Consider the following 17,301-nt stretch of genomic DNA (forward strand, 5'->3'; position numbering starts at 1 on the left):
CATACATGAAATTTGTTTTCCTGAGCTTAGAAACATAGATACAATACAATTTAAAACAATAATATAAAAACGTAACACCTTAACTAATTATCTCTATATATGAACATGATGATGTCATATCACTACCATATTTAAGCATATCACTACCGTATTTGGGCACATCGCACTTTTTTGTCAAACTAGTTTGATCATGATGTAAATGTTTGCTTCCCATTATGACGCAATACAATGAGTGTATGTAATGATTAATTATCAACCATCATTTTTTTTTTCGAACAATGTTAACATTTGAGAACCTTTTTTTTGTATTGTTGCAACAATTGGTGGCCTATAGATTGTGTGTGTGTGTGGAAATAAGTAAAAAGGGACTCTCTCACGAGCATACAAAACAGTAACAGTATAATGTAACAAATAATAGCAAAGTTCGATGGTTATTCTGTGAGCACCAAGATTATATAGCATGTATAAAAGCTTTATTCATTTAAACCAATGATGTGGAGAGGAAGATAAAGGCAAAATATTGTTTCGATACCTTCACTTCAATTTGTCATTGGAAAAGGATCAGCATTCCTGTGCTGCTACTTACACAACACAAACACTTACAGGATGAATCAAGTTGTATTTGTGGTAATACTGTTCTGTTTTGGGAATGTGGCAGCCTACCCATCTGGTGCCGCAAGTTCTGCTTGTGAGAGCATGACTCCCAACCATGGAGCTTCGGCACAGCCTAACAACGAGTCGCCATATAATGTTACGATCAGTTCCTCAGCATATACATATGAAAGCGAAATACAAAGTACGTATTATTTTTTCGTTTAGGCACACGGAACGAAAGATGAGGGTAATGTATAGAGGGTGATGGGTTTATACCGTTCTTAATTGTTATATTTATAATTTAGAGCAGATGTCGTTTCGTGTACAAATACAAATATTTTGGAGCTATATTCGGACAATCAGACTGAAAACAGCAGCATGCCAATGGAAAGCCCTTAGTACTAACACTAATCATAATCCATCAGCTTTGTTTTTTTCAGGGAAGATTTACTCTTCCCTGTTTTTTTTTCTCACTAAGACGAAACGAGGAGGACGTAAGCGCAACGCAAGCAATTTGATCAATCACGACGGGTTTGAATGATGTAGTAATTGGTAAAAGTACATGCGTTGGAGGAGTTGGATAGCCGAGTGGTTAGGACACTCGACTGTCGTACAATGCCCGACAACTCACAGTCCACTCAGCTGTAAAATGAGTACCTGGTTGAAAATACTAGGGAGAAAAAAGGCGGCGTGGAAATGAACTGGCCACCCTACCACATAATGCCGAGGCTTAGTACAATGAGCTCCTAACAGCTCATTCCCCTACGTTCAGAGAACACGGGACTCACCCACCCCACCCACATGCGTTACGCTTACGTTCTTGCGTTGCAACCTAGTGGCAAACCAAGTTTCAATCCTAAAATTATACGTATATTACAGCCATGAGCATGCTACTGTTTTTGACGATTCACTATCTGATTGTTCTGGTTTTTGCTTTTTTAGTTCAGATATCTTCAGATGTAAATTTTAAGGGATTTCTTTTACAAGTAAGGAATCCGGATACTGATGAAATCTATGGCGAATTCATCGAAAACCCACCATCTACGAAATATTTGGGTTGTACTGGCGGTACTTCAAATGCAGTCACTCATTCAGACTCAACGAACAAAATGTTTCTAGAGTTTACATGGAAGGCAAACTTCCAAAATGGCCCATCGACACTTGTTCCATAGTAAGTATTCTAGAGTTTACATGGAAGGCAAATTTCCAAAATGGCCCATCGACACTTGTTCCATAGTAAGTATTCTAGAGTTTACATGGAAGGCAAATTTCCAAAATGGCCCATCGACACTTGTAATGCGCCTCTTACACTAGGAGCATTGGGACTCGAATAACAAGGTTTGCGACAGCTCCTGGGAAGCTTGCCCATATGTTTGGGACAAAAAAAAACTATATTATTTATAAATACTTGCATAATAACAATGAATATAATAACATAGATAGGCCTCCAAAATTGGATTAAAACATCTTTAATTACATCAATACCATGCATTTATTGTGTCAGCATCCTCGTTGCCGTTAAGACAGTCAAAGAGTGAAAGTGGTTGATTCTTCAACTTTTGTACCTTTAATGCTTATTCTTCTTGAAACAATTGTCCCTCTGAACAAATAATTTGTTTGCGCCTTTTTTTAGCTTTAGTCGAATAAGACCCTTTATTGTGTTTTCTCCAAAGCCAAAATTATTATTTGTATTTTCAGTGTCACGGTCGTTCAGAGCAGGCTAACATTTTGGGTAAAACTTGAGGGACCGGAAATTAATTGTAAGTATTCATAATCGTCATCGTACCCACTGAAGTTATTATTATGTATAAAATACATTGTGTAAACCAATTAATAATTGTTTTCTTGAATTTTTTTTGTTGCATTTTAAAACAAAACAAAACAGATGTTTGTTCTACTCTCTGACGTTTAAGACTCATCTGTTTCCAATTTCAAAATTGTTATTCTAGTAATGATCGTTTTAATTAAGGATTGTGTAAAATACAAAATGTTTACCTTAATAATCTTTATGGTAAGTTTTGATTTTTGTAATTTTAAGATGTATCATTTTAGGTATTCTATCTTGTTTGGAACGGCCCCTTATAAATACTATTATAATAATTATTTATTATTATCATTACACTTGAGATCTTTGTTTAATCATTCTCCGGTAGGACTCGAGCCCACAATCTTAAAGAAACTAGACGTTCATTCCCCTAAGCTACAGAGCTTTCGCTGATGTTCAGGGTTAAATTCTAAAAGTTATTAATTCTTAAAGTATAAAAGGCCGTAACGGTAGGGCCTACTGCGCCAACAGAATGGCAATTTAACTAATAACCATACCTCGAAGTAGTTATATTATCAACATTTATATTGCAATATTAAAAACATACATGCGTTTTAGGCCTATTTTGAATTGGTATTCCCATAATTTTTAGCATGCAACTTGAACTGTTTAAATGGAGGTACATGCAGCTTCAATGGGAATGGTGAAGAAATCTGTAATTGTGATGATGGGTTTTCAGGACCTACTTGCAAAATTAGTAAGTTTTTAAGACAATTTTGGAAAATTATGATTACAGCATTTCATTTCATAACTGATGATATATATAATATTTAGTTGATACATATTACCATCGAGCTTGTTAAATGAAATGTCTGTTAGATCATAATTATTTGTGTGTGAAGTATTATTGCTGCGTAGTAGCTATATTTATATCTTGACGGCAATTTGACCTCCTGTAACGCTTCATTGCTTGTCAATTAATTCGAAAGACCATGGTTTGTCTTCAAAACAATAGGCCCAAGATGACCTAGGCTACGTTATGGCTTTCGCTCTCTCTGCTGATAAAATCAATTATTGCAGGCGACAATCGTAAACTGCATAGAGTCCGTGGGAGGTCATTTGCTATCAAATTAGAAATACAATTTAATTATATTTTTTTAACGTTTATTATCACATTATTTTAAAATAATATCAGAATTTGAAATTTACATATGTGACCCGCCAATAACCAATAAGTGTAGGCCTATGTTAAAATAATGTATCATTGTCTTTTTTTTACAGTAACTGTGTATTGTCCATGTAAAAACTAACCAGTGGTTTTATTTGGAATATTATCTGAGGTTGAAGAAAATGACTGTAAACGAGAAAACTGACATCAAATGTATACATATTTTTATAAAAAAAGAAGGAGTGAAAGGCTGGTGTGTCGAATGTTATTAATGACTTGAATTTAATGAATATAACCAAGAAAAAAAGTTTTATTTATTGTTCTTTCTACATTCAATGATGCTTTTTTTTGTTATTGATATTCTATCTAATATAAGAAATAATGATTTATTATTATTTTGTTTAACAATCATTAGTAAATATGTAGTCTGGGTTTCAGGGGGAGTTTTGTTTTAATATTAGTAAAAAGAGAAATATTTTGACACATATGGCGTTTCATACGTATACTATACTTGAGTTTGAATACACAAATCGAAATAAAAACAAATAAATAAACAAGAAATATTTGGCACATAATAGTTATTTTACCTGAAAAAAATGTAATTTAAAGCAACAAATACTTAAATTGTCTGTCAGACAATGGTTTTTGGGTTTATTTTCTCTTTTTATATGTGAATAAATATTATTTTTTTGTTACAGAAGTGAATACTCAATTTCTGTCACTTTAGTTAATTGTATTGCTAAGGTCAAGTCTGGGGGGTCACTTCATCACCCTAGATATTTCAAGTGTGAAATATCCTATTACAAACACAAACTTTAATGGACTGTTTCGATAATAATTCAATGAATATCTGACAGTGAATATACCAGAAATGCTTTGGGATTTGTAATTTTAGCATGACATATGTCCTAATAGACTCTTTTTCTAGACGTTTTTTGGGTCTACTGTAGCAGCTGGAATCAATAAATTATAGTGGAGTTTCCATTTTCGTAAAACTGTCGTCCTTAGAACTATAATTGCTGCTTGCTTTAGGTTCTGATTGAGTAGTCCTAGCGGGCTAGAGGAGCAGCAGCGTGGTAAAAAAGACAAAGCATACAGACTTGGGGGAAAGTCTAGTGGCGGGGATAGGTCTACACTTCAGACATTTGGCCTGAAAGCTACTCTATTCTATTTAGTCCAATCTTTATGAGGGCGTGTGTTTTATTGATGTACTACTAATCGGTAATTTAGTCCAACGCTCGTCGCATTGCTGCTTGTTTTATTATGCAAGACATTTACGCTGTCTTTAAGTTCCCGGCACCAAGTTGTACAAATGGGTACCTGGTAAGGTCAAAACACAACTGCGTTAAGGCTGCCTCATGTGATCAGTATTATTTTGTATGTTTCCATGATATTTAAGTTTTCCAAAAATGTGAATCGCTTGTTCATTTCATTTTATCTTTATGTTTCGGAATAGGTCTACCATGGTGACATAATAATTATATCCATAACAAAAGAGAGAAAAAAAATCTTAATCTAAGAGCTCATAGAACAAAAACAAAAAAATACTTATATATAAAGTCAATGCAACAAGGCATTCCATTGCATAAAGCACAATAAGAATGACATTATTATTTATTTATGTAAATGTATGTGTGATTGCCATTGTATTACTTTTACATGTTTGGTACACCGGTTTAGTTTTTGTAACTTCTTTTTGACGAATAAGAAACGAAATATTCTCCATTAATACATGTTTTAATGATTATTATAACAATTTTTATATTGAAAAATAAACTATAGGCCCTATAATAAATAAATATTAAACATTATATATATCAAATGCAAGGTTTATTTCAATTTTAATTCTATTTTAATCATTGGTAAGTCTTCTTATTTCCCCATATTAATATCTTTTAGGCCTACTTATATTTTCTACATATTTTGATTATTACAAAACAAAGCCTATATAAAATGAATAATAATATTATAATAAATATTAACAATATTGCGACTATATTTATTTCTTTTAAAATTGTATCTGCATTTATATAAAAGAACTCTATCGGTTTAAGTTCTGATCAGTTTTTCTTACATAGTTCTAATATTCGGTTAATTAATAATTACTGCGCATGTTCAAAATGTTGCTATGTATAGAGGGCGTGGAGGAGGCGGTACTAACACTTCGTTGTGCTGTACGTGAACAATATATTACATGGGTTCAAAGATGTAAACGCGCTGAAATGAGTCAAGTTTGCGCTCCTTATTTTTTCACAACCATGCATGCACTGGAGTGCACAAAGTGCGCAGCAAATCTAACGCACTTCGACATGTGCATTTTTTTTGTAGGCTATATAGGCCTACTATTATATTAGATATTTGTGACGACAATCTCATGGTACATGCGTCCGTTTGGTGGCTTACAGATGACCTAAACACCAGGTGGTTTGTGTCGAGTACATGGACAAGGCGTTTCAGTAGGAAAGGCTGTAAAGAAAATAATATTACATAAATCTGGGTTAGTGAAGTCTTCACTATTTATATTTAATGTCAACACCCTGTTTGCAAAACAAATTGAATAGTATGTTAGTGTGCAGGAAGAAAGGAGTGTATACTGTACTAGGCCTAATATACTTTAATAAGTCTACTACTCTACTTGCCTCTAAATTACTCATTTATTTTTAATACTGGGCCTACCTATTACTAAAACAGTGTACTCACCAAGACAAACGAAATCTGGATCAGGATCAACTGTATTTTAAGAAGAAAAAAAAAAAAAAATTTAAACTTTAGAGAAAAACAGCAACACAACAGGTAGAGCTTATAATAGCAACAGTCAATCATCAAAACGACAGAATAAAGATTAAAAGATCGTAGCCCTAGAAATAATATTTATTCCTTCTTGCCAAAATCATCATTGCATGTAATAGCCACCAGACTCGTCAGAATAGGGAAGACAACCATGCATCGTCGCGACGGTAAACGAAAGGGGACGGTAATTAAATCAACAGAGACAATTATTTCGAGAACACAAGCGACGGCGCAGCGGTCATCCCCCTCCTGACATGCCCGCAGACTCTGTACACGCGTGGGCTTGCGGGAGTGTTTGAAAAGATTAATTTATGGTCTTAGGTTAACGAAGTTAGAAGGTTGAACTAAAAAACCCCAGGACGCTTATTTTTTTTTAATGAATCTAAAATCACTTCTACACATACTACGTAACATACCTAAACTATGATGTTTTAGTTTACAAGTGAAAACTTAGGCCTATATTGGGCTTATACGCATGCGCTGATTAATATTTTGTATAGATTACCATATCTCTGTCCCCTATCGTCTACCGTCGATGCAAAAGCTCACTACTACTTTGACGACGGTAAACCATCATGTAAAACGTTGAATGAATTCCATAATGAATCACCACGTCTATAGTGGAGATCAAGTTGAAATTTATTCATCTACATCTTTCCTCAGCGCCTCGATTACATAGTTCTAGTCGGATCTGCGTCGTTTTATTACTTTCATTCTCGAACCGAGAATTTAATGAACAAGCCGGACAGAATATTTCTACAATGTGGTAGGCATACCGACCTAATTCATAAAACAGGGACAATTAAGTTTGTTCTCACCACATAACCCGCACATCTTAGGACAACCTTCATCGACGTAATCAAATCTTCCACACTGTCCTACGAACCAACCATTACCGCAATTCGCATGTGTGTCTGCACAAATTTCTAAGAAAGACAAAGTCTTTAAACTTGAATAGCAATATAAACTGGACTCAATTGAACAACATTTCGCTTTATAAAGGCCGTAAGGTTTACCAGAGCGGGTACCTCCCAAACTAATTCGCCAACCACCCACCCACTTCGAGGCATGTTTCCAAATAAATGTAGTTAAAACCTTAAATTCTATTCGATTTGACGACCAATTACTCTCCCAACTCAGCAGTTAAAAACCATACTATTACAATTCCGGTCACCTTGATACCCTACCTACCCGAACAGTCGTTTCCGAGGTAACCGTCTCTACACGTACACGTACAGTCACTATTCAATGTTCCACAATTTTCACAAACCTGGTTGCAAACTGTAAAATGAACAGGTTATTATAACGACAATTACTTATTCAAACAGTGCTCGAGATTTCAATGGATTTTATTTATTACTTAGTCATATAACGTCTACGATGCAGCGGTAGTCATGTGATGTCATTTCGACCGATCACGTATTTACTCTGCAGATAGGCCTGCTGTAATTTCTGTTCATTGACTTTACATTATAATACAATACAATATCAAAGTTTTGTATTAAAGTGATAAAGGATTATAATCTGGAGATAAAACTTTGTTGGAAATTCGGAAGAAAAATAGACGGAGGACTCAACAAAGATAGAAATCCCACCGTTTCCCATGTTTCTGATTTTCTTTCGTCATACTCATGTGTAGAATAAACTGAAAGTTTATGATGAAACTGAAAAAAAAACAACAATACTTACTGCATTCCTCATTGTGTTCCGAACATGGTCCTATACATAAAAACAAGAATCAAGAAGAAAATAAAAAGAAGGCATTAGCAGACCAGCTGACTGGAAGATTTAAAATCGATTCAGGATAAGCGCAAATAAAATTGTTTAGTTGATCACGCATAACATTTTTAAAAAACAGGGTCGGTTTGACTGACATCACATAATACAGTAATAATCTTGTTAAAAAAAAACTAAAGATAGAAGATTTACCAATGCATGCTATGTCAACAAAATATTACTGTAATGCTCAATTACAAAAACCGAATTTTAAATCGTTCATTCTTTTTAGGCCTAATTAATGATGCTGAACAATTTGAAAAAGAAACAAATATTATTCAAGGTAAGGTAGGCCTACTTACGACATTGATTTTCGTAGCATTGATTCGAACCCGAAGAACACTCGGTACAACTCGGTCCACTGACGTAGGGATGTCGATTGTAATTACCACTGAAAACGATAATTGATTTTGTTGAAAGATGTATTGAATGCCATATGAGAACATTTTATGTTTTCGTATTTTTCTACAACACTTTAAAATATCTCCATTGTCAAATATCGTGTAATAGCCTACATTATGTTAATTCGATAGGAAAGCTTATATAATCATTTTCATCGGTGGCCATACCCAAATCAATACACCATAGCTAGTAAGTAGCCTAACTACTGCCCTAAGTATCTAGGTAGGTCCTATGTTATTCTCAATGAGTTGTTATAGAGAGAGATTTAATAATTTCTATACTGTGGTTACACCATGATAATAATTTAAAATAAAAAATACAAACAATACGTACGCTGGTCCATAGTTACATGTCAATATCCACTTATTTGTACAAAAAGTAAGGCCACAGCCAAGTGCATACGAGTCGGCCCAAACCACCTAAAGAAAACATGACAATTAACACTCAGATTCAGTTGAATTACATTGTACAGATTGTCCCATGGTAACGTCCCCGATATTCAAGTCATCCTCGCAACCTCCTTCAGCTAAAGCTACATCCTCAACGAGGCCGGGCCGTAGACAAATCAGAGACAGTTACGTTTTTCGGCGCTGTGTTCACATACGTAGGATACGGGAAAGATAATTCTTCCTGTATACATTACTATATTATTTAGGTTATGCTATTATAGGCCCTAGTTTGTTAAACAATGCAAAATCTTTCCCAACCGTCATTTACCCCTTTGTCGCGCCTGGAAAGCATAACCATTGCTTTCTATAAACGAATATTTTGGTTTAATACTTATGTATTATAAATTATAAAAAAAGTTTGATGCCACCATAGATATATTATATATATCTATATTTCACTATAATATCTTCGTTAACTGTGTAACATATTTGTGTAATGAGTCTTTGTGAACATTTTACAATGTGATATGACATATAATAGGCACAACTAAGCACTATAAGCGTATATAGGATGGCATACATCAACATTTTCCGATTGTATGTTAACATACGTGCATGTTTAAAAAATATTGATGTCAATAAATTTATAAAAATGATCAACTATAATTCGTTAAAGTGACGAATTAAATTCTAGTTCAAATCTAATTTTGTTGAAAGAATTAACATGTTATTTTTTACAGTTGAACCACTTGACTGCAGATTACTTATTATTATTTTTTAAATCACATACCTGCGTGTAATGGCCACAGACATCACTACATTCACGTGTGTCGTAGTTGTAATATTGATCTTCATTGTACCACGCCTGTGTTGCCGATGCCAGGTTTGGACGGTTGCTAGCGCTTGCACCGGAGCTGTAAAGGTTTTGTCCAACAGGGTCAAATGGAGAGATGTTTGTTGGTTGACCATGTTCAAAGACACAACCGTCCGACCATTCTTGTGCCATAGATGCTAGGTCGTCATCCCACGACTATACAAATGCAATAATACATTCAAATAAATTGTTTCGTTACCAACTATAAATTAGAAACTTGGAAAAAAAAATCAATTTCCTTCCTGGGAACATTATGCTGATTTTCAATTCGAACTTTCCATTGAAACTTACGAAACGAAATTAGTATCATATTTCTGTTATGTCTTTTATTCATTTCATTTCACAGTCATTTTACGCATGCTCGTATCGTTTCTGAGCGTGCGCAGAATATTGTGAAAGACATGGCCTACCATGTACTTCATGTCCGATGCTTCTGGAGAAACTTGTGACCTTAGTTCATTGTGTTTGTCGAGAACTGTCTGAATTTCTTCTGCTGTCAAATTACTAGAACTTGGTCTGAATGTAACATAAAGAATTAAGATAAACAGAAATGTCCTTAGTCTGAAAAAAAGAAAGAAAGACATTTGATTAAACAAGACATCAACTTGTTTACCTATGTATTTTTCATACTTTCAATACCATTTTATTTTGTTTGCTTTTTAATACTGTTTAACAATCTTCTGCAAAATATTTTCAAAATGTGAAAGTATTATGACTATTTATTACATTATTTTTTTCTCAGTTGTGGGTGGAGAATAATATAATAATAATTTCTTTTTATCATCATTATTTCATAGAAACATTAGTGTAATTTTACTTTGAATATAGACAATTTCCGAAAGGATAGATAAATACAATTTTTTTAAATAGATGTTATTGCGATCTTTATGCCTGAGTAAAATTCTTAAAGAGCACCTTGCATAATAATAATAAATATAACAAGGGCATTTTAACCGTATTTACTTATTTTATGTTGATACAGGTATATGTAGGTAAATTATGTATTCTGAATACAATGGCCTATTATATAGTATATTTTTATCCTTTGCGGAAGATTGAAATTATATAATAATTCACCAGCCCATTGGTTATCTCAAACAGTTTTAGACCTCGACAATTAAAGATATGGATATATGGAAATGCAACAGCATAAATGGAAAAAATCAATCTATTAATTTAACTTGGGTGTGCGTGAATTCAAAGGTTGTATGGGCCGTTGCTGGAAATATTAAATCATACGGTATTGGGCGAGACAAACGTCTTTGTATTATTCTTTTATGTATTGGGTGTGAGAACAGTGGATCAGTTGTGTTTATTAAGTAAACTGTAAGCCACACATTGAACCGCAGTTGTTGAATTTTCTTCTGCGTTTTATAGTTAGGTTGAGAATGCGTTTAACGAAGCGTCAACTTACAAGGTTCTAAGGGTACCGAAAGTAATGGATGAATAGCAATGTCGGTCAATCGTCACGTCGGGTTTTCAACGACTTCAGAATTAAACTATTCAAACGTAGAAAACAATAATTATTGATTTGTTATTTAACATAACAAATGCATGATAAAATCTCTAAGAAAACAAACTTTATTTCGGTAATTTTTAGATTATATGAATTTATGGAAATAAAAGTAGGGCAGATTATTTAGATTTAAATGGGCCAGTGAACTACATCTAGGTTAAATAGTGATGTGTCGATACGATTTTAGTTAATAAAAACGTTAAAATAAGACCATTACATGTCTAAAATAGTATTTTAAAAGTTTCAACACATCTCCTGTGCACGATAACAGTTGTTTACTGTCGGTAGAGAGAAAGGCAACAGCGATGTATCGCAGATATTATTGTCCCACTGCAAAACAAAAGATGTTATTGTCTTTGTTGAATAATTATGCCAATTTAATGTCACACAGCCTAAAGCTATGTCTACACCATCAAACTTGTGATAAAAATACACATGGACTTGAATATATGGACATGAACATGATAAAACAATTCTGTACTTTCCTATTTACCTCCGCCAAAGAGTTTGTTTGTTTGTTTGTTTGTTAGCAGGATTACTCAAAAAGTAATTACAAGATCTTTACCGAAATGAATATACAGATAGATATGTGGTCAAGGACCATTCCATTAAATTTTGGGACCATTTGGGACCACTTTTTAGTATAGGCCTACTTTTCAGACCCGCTAGATAGGACATAATTTTTCAAAAGCCGGCGAGCAGTCTTAAAGTAACCGTAGAGATATTATAATATCTCCATGAAGTAACAAGTGAACTGAAATTGCATATTCTCAAGAACTACTTGTCCAAAAAACTTCATTTTTGTACAAGAGGCAAAAGTTATAATTTTTGATTGGTAATTTTAAAACAAATTGATTTAATGTGCACATTTTTTGATGCGAGTAGTTTAAAAACCTATTTCTTTTCAAATTCACTCGTTTGATTTTCGCGTTGCTATTGTTAGTCAACTGAAGCTTATATTGTTAATTGAAAGGCTTGTTACATAACCATTACACCAAACTCGCATATACACACTACATACTTGTAGTGAAATTAGCCTAAATCACAAACAGCATTAAGACACACACAAATATAAATATATATTTTTTTACCGAAGAAATCTTATGTAGGGGAATTTTACAGTAGGCGGAGGTATGCACTCTCGGAGTGGCTTTCTAGTTCTATTGTTTTATAGGTCTTGCCATCTCGCTACTATTATATTTTAAGAAGTGTATTCAATATTCAATATTCAAGCAGTGACAGAATAACCAGTAAAAGAAATTATTAGAATACACAGAACATAGAAGAGTATAGACTATTTTATATATTTAATAGTTTTATATGTGAATCTATAAAGATAATATGCAAGGATGCACCACAAACAGAACATATTAGTGAATTGAGAATGTGTACTGTAGTTGGTACAGGAGTTATATTTATATGCAATTGATTTCTTTCAATCAAATACAACTCGTGCAATATTTTGATAAGTTCTAATGACTTTTGGCATTGTTTTCAAACAAATGTATTACAGTATCCACTGAAACATAAAAATAAAATTAACTTTGATTAATTAGTACTGTACTATTTGACCTAAGAATGTTTATTTGGTGTAACTGGGTAAATGTTTAATAAAGCTGATTTATATAGATATTTCAAAGGAAAAATATCAAACCCTCCTAGTTCTAAAATAAACATTTTTTGTGTTCATCCAATTCAAATATTCGCACCACCTTCACCAGGGCCATAGTTCATTTATATTTATATAGAAAGATTCAATAGAAAACCTGTGCAACCATTCCATAGAGTTTTATATACCTTATATAGAATGTCTATACCGAGGTTTTTATAGACCTTCTATAGAAGTTTTCATAGAATTTCCATATCATTTCTATGGATTTTTTCTATAAAAATCTTTATTGATAATCTGTAGACAATTATATAGATTTTCATAAACATCTATGCATAGAATCCTATAGACAACTTTTGTAAGAGCGATCTCGGATATGTTGACTTTTAAACAAAATAAGTGAACCAAATCATACTATTTCGTCTTGGATTTAGTAGTTTAAACTCTCACTGGTATTTAAAATAGGGTTAAGTTGCTTCTCTCACTGCTGGTTATGAGAACTCATTTAATTTTCTTTTGCATGGCACCTGATTCTTATTCAGCGAAAATTGTTAAACATTTACTTGATCAAAATTCTATGTAACATTTTGTTTATATTTTTTGATCAAATGAGAAAAAAAAAATTTCTTATTTCATTGTGTCCAGAAATATTTAACTCCAATACATTTACTATTTAGATTTATTTATATGTTCATCTTCTTCTGAGCAGGCAGTTTTAATATTTTAAATTTTCAACTGTATTTCGTAAGTTTTTTAAATGTTTTTTGTTTTCATTTTATCATCTTTTTTTAAAGAGATATTTTGTAATTGTAACATTTACACATTAACACATTTGATTTTAATATCCAGTCACATTTACTTTATAAATAAACATTAACAAAATGTATAGTCCAAAGAAGACAATTTTCGACTATATATCACGAAATACGTACAGTATAAAAAAACATGTTTATAATGAAGGAGTAGCCTATCTGAAAAACAAAATGCAACTCATCGCTCGGACTTTGGGAACCAGACGTTTATTGCCTGAGAGAGCGTATAATGTATCTACAATTGCTATCACATGGAGCCATGATCAGAAAGAATATGACAGCTAAGTTATAATAAATACAAATAATATACCAACTTACTTCATTTTGTCTCTTACTCTTAGTTTTATCGTAAGACTTTTCAAGTACGATTCCGTAAATTATGTCCACTTCGTCTTAAAAATACGCGGATTACCGGATATAACGTTCTTTTACTTTTTTTCGCCGTTTCCATATAAATTGCCAAATGCTAACTGAATGATTCAGGTATAATGGTTGGACAAATATTCATAGATAATTATACGCTTAGCGATTTAATTGATTTTCAGCCTTCTTACCTATAATATCAAATCATTCTAGCTTAATTGGGTGTATAACCTGTCGGCTTTCCGTGTTAGTGCGCTCTAACAAAACGACTTGTTTGCTTTGTCGCGTTTAGTTTAAACCCGATACTTCAATGTTTATACTTTAGTTGCATTGTCGGTAATATTTCTTATTTTTGCCGATTGATTTTAACTTGTTGAAGAAACTTTTTTATTTGTTCATTTTGGATTTTGTAAAGAATTAAAGTATATAAGCAATTCATTTTAATTTAATTTATATAAACCTTAAATTATAGAAATTGTTTTGTAATTGTCATTGTAAACTGGTGTTTGAATGTTTGTTTTATCTGTACAATGTTAATGTTTTGTTTGCGTTTATCACGACCTTCTATAAAAACTGTCAATGTGACCAATGAACAAGAAATTCGTGAATACATTATATTTAGGCCTAGTGACCTACATACAGTAGGCCTATAGCATATTATTATAATCAGATGCAGATTTACGTAGGCTTAATACAAATCATTATGTTATAACGGTTTTCACCAATGGTTATTCTTAATTATATATTCCTGGTGTGTTTTAACTGATCATCATCATCGAGAATTTATGAACACTTCCTAAATTCTTATTGGATTTAACATGATATCGGCTCGTCTACTGCGTAGGATGGGACACGCAACTAGCGAAAACAATATTTAATAGAAACTTGGTTTTACATGCATGTTTCAAGCCTCCGAGAAACTGCGTATCGTAAGGCTTTGCGACGACTGCTGACATACTTGTATAGATGGTAAATTGAGGGGAACATTTCGACGCGGTTCCGTACGGATTCCGCTACACAGGTTTTATATTTCAAAATCCTGGATTCGCCACAACAGCGTCCTCAGAATAGGATCTTTTAGATTTTCACGTCGACTATGTCGACTGCTACCCTATTACCCTATTACATCAGTGTTTTGGTATGCGCATGCGCTAGGACGTTCGCTCTCTCACATGAGTACCAGTGGACATATGACGTCATAACACTGCAAAAGCTTACCCAAAATCACAAAATCATCGCCGAAAATATCGCGATGATTTTCTGAGAATAGGCCTATAGTAAAGCGAATTTCAGTAAAATGTTATTTGCAAACTGTGAAGTATTGATTTGTATTGATTATTTTAAATAAAAGTTTTAATAATACAGGTTATGGCCTAGGACGCCAGACTTCGTTCAGAAAATTAAGGCTCTAGGCTAGGCCTAAGCTACACACTTATAATTAATACAATAGCACCACGGACGAGCGCTTACTTCCATCTTCCTAAGCTTACACCTCTACCTCATAACCAGACTACGCCCTATAATAATAGTATGCCTTTTATATGTATTCATTATGGAATACCATAAACGTATTATACCAGAAGTTAATTTAAAGAGCAGATACATTTACAGTTGAAAGGATAAAGCTGACCAAGCCTTTCATTGGGTCAAGATGATAAAGTTAAAGATAACAAAATCTGTGTAACAAACCGATATTAATATTATTGATTTAATATATGTTATGTGGATTTAAACAATATATTGGCTACTGGTACCCTATCGGTCTCACAGTCGACACATAACTTTTGATTTGTAATCCAACAGTAAATGACCACTTCAATTTAATGGACTGTGAACGCATCGGTATACAAAAGCGTATACATTTCAGTTCAATATATTATTACTATTTATTTATTTGTTATTCCATTCATTCAATCTTTTATTTCGGAATCTCTGGTCCATAGAAAGTAAAAATTACATATAAATGAAATAAAAATAATGTATGTCTTTACGCATATGGCCAAGGAATGCCAATAGTAAATCATTGTCCTATCATCAGATAGCCGGTAATCCCTCTGACGCACCAGATACTATTTTGTAACCCCCTACTCGTCTCGAATGAGGAACGATTTTACACGGAAATACTGAGTACACTAGACCTACGGGTTATAGCCTGGAAACAATGCTTTATGCACTGTTATTCGTAGTCTTGAGAATTACGGTGTCATCTAAAATGGCATGAGGAAGTATGATTTTCATGGATAAATGTTTTACATAAATTATTCGGTTTATTAGGCTTTTTCCTGGTTTATTTTCATCAACTTTTTAATTTGTACACTTGTGCTAAACAGCGCATAGAGACTATTTGTATTTTGCGCTATATACATTTAAAACCATTAAACATGTTTATGCTGTTGAACAGGCTTGGAATTCCACAACTCGGGTACAACTCGAGTAAAACTCGCGTAAAAATCGGGTACAACTCGTGTACATCTCGGGTACGACTCAGGTTATTACAAATAATTTGTTCGGGCAATGCAAAAAATAAAGACCTATTTAAGTAAGATCTCACGGGCAATGCGTTGTAAATGAAAATGATTGGCATTTATATTTCATAAAAGCATGTTATATAAAGTAATTGAATTGTAAATTCTGATGAATGAGGCTGTTGTGGAAATCTTATGGAAGAATTGTATTGTAAACATATAAAAACTGGCGTGCCAGGATATCGACCTTGACACTTATTTCAGCAGACAGTAATACTGTTGTATTTCAGTCTCCTCCAATATCAACAATAACAAAGTGATATTAATTTAGCAACATGCTTTTAGTAATAAATGTATATTCATGTTTGTCTTCAATGAGGTGTAAAGATATGCTTCTATACTCGATTAACGATAAAATACTTGTATTGCAACTTTTGGGTTGAATTATACAAAAATATATAATTATACTTAAATGAAAATATATCATATCCATCAACAACAAAAATCAAATTACACAAAACATCGAAGAACAGACAAAACAGAAGTCAGGGGAAGGTACGACTGTGCAGGGATACATTTTTGCCTACCACTTGTAAAAGAGACCAAAATTTACCATGACATTTTCTGATCGTTCCGTTTTTACTTTTGGAATGCAAAATTCTTTAACTTGTCTTAAATTGTATCCAGATTTAGGCGCTTTTGGCAGAAGGTGGTGTAGTCTATGGGAAGGGTCTTTAAGTTTCTGATAGTAATCCTTGCACAGTCTAGTTCGACGTTC

At 33.2% G+C, this 17,301-nt stretch overlaps 2 protein-coding genes across 2 annotated transcripts; one reads left to right on the top strand and one right to left on the bottom strand.

The window, feature by feature from the left end:
- The first annotated feature begins 382 nt into the window (after positions 1 to 382).
- LOC140056826 (putative defense protein 3) lies at positions 383 to 5,203 on the top strand. Its single transcript, XM_072102319.1, has 5 exons — positions 383 to 796; positions 1,537 to 1,765; positions 2,293 to 2,354; positions 3,012 to 3,116; positions 3,641 to 5,203. The coding sequence occupies exons 1-5, from the start codon at positions 607 to 609 to the stop codon at positions 3,667 to 3,669; spliced, it is 615 nt and encodes a 204-aa protein (XP_071958420.1). The 5' UTR covers positions 383 to 606; the 3' UTR covers positions 3,670 to 5,203.
- A 200-nt stretch (positions 5,204 to 5,403) lies between these two features.
- LOC140056825 (GLIPR1-like protein 1) lies at positions 5,404 to 14,145 on the bottom strand. The gene is made up of 10 exons (XM_072102318.1): positions 14,014 to 14,145; positions 10,169 to 10,319; positions 9,675 to 9,914; positions 8,829 to 8,914; positions 8,396 to 8,484; positions 8,007 to 8,036; positions 7,509 to 7,598; positions 7,136 to 7,243; positions 6,228 to 6,257; positions 5,404 to 5,993 (listed from the first exon to the last, which is right to left on the bottom strand). Exons 1-10 carry the CDS (start codon positions 14,016 to 14,018, stop codon positions 5,938 to 5,940), a joined length of 885 nt encoding a protein of 294 aa, XP_071958419.1. The 5' UTR covers positions 14,019 to 14,145; the 3' UTR covers positions 5,404 to 5,937.
- Positions 14,146 to 17,301: the final 3,156 nt, after the last annotated feature.

This window comes from Antedon mediterranea, chromosome 8 (genome assembly GCF_964355755.1).
Source record: "Antedon mediterranea chromosome 8, ecAntMedi1.1, whole genome shotgun sequence".
Lineage (NCBI taxonomy): Eukaryota > Metazoa > Echinodermata > Crinoidea > Comatulida > Antedonidae > Antedon > Antedon mediterranea.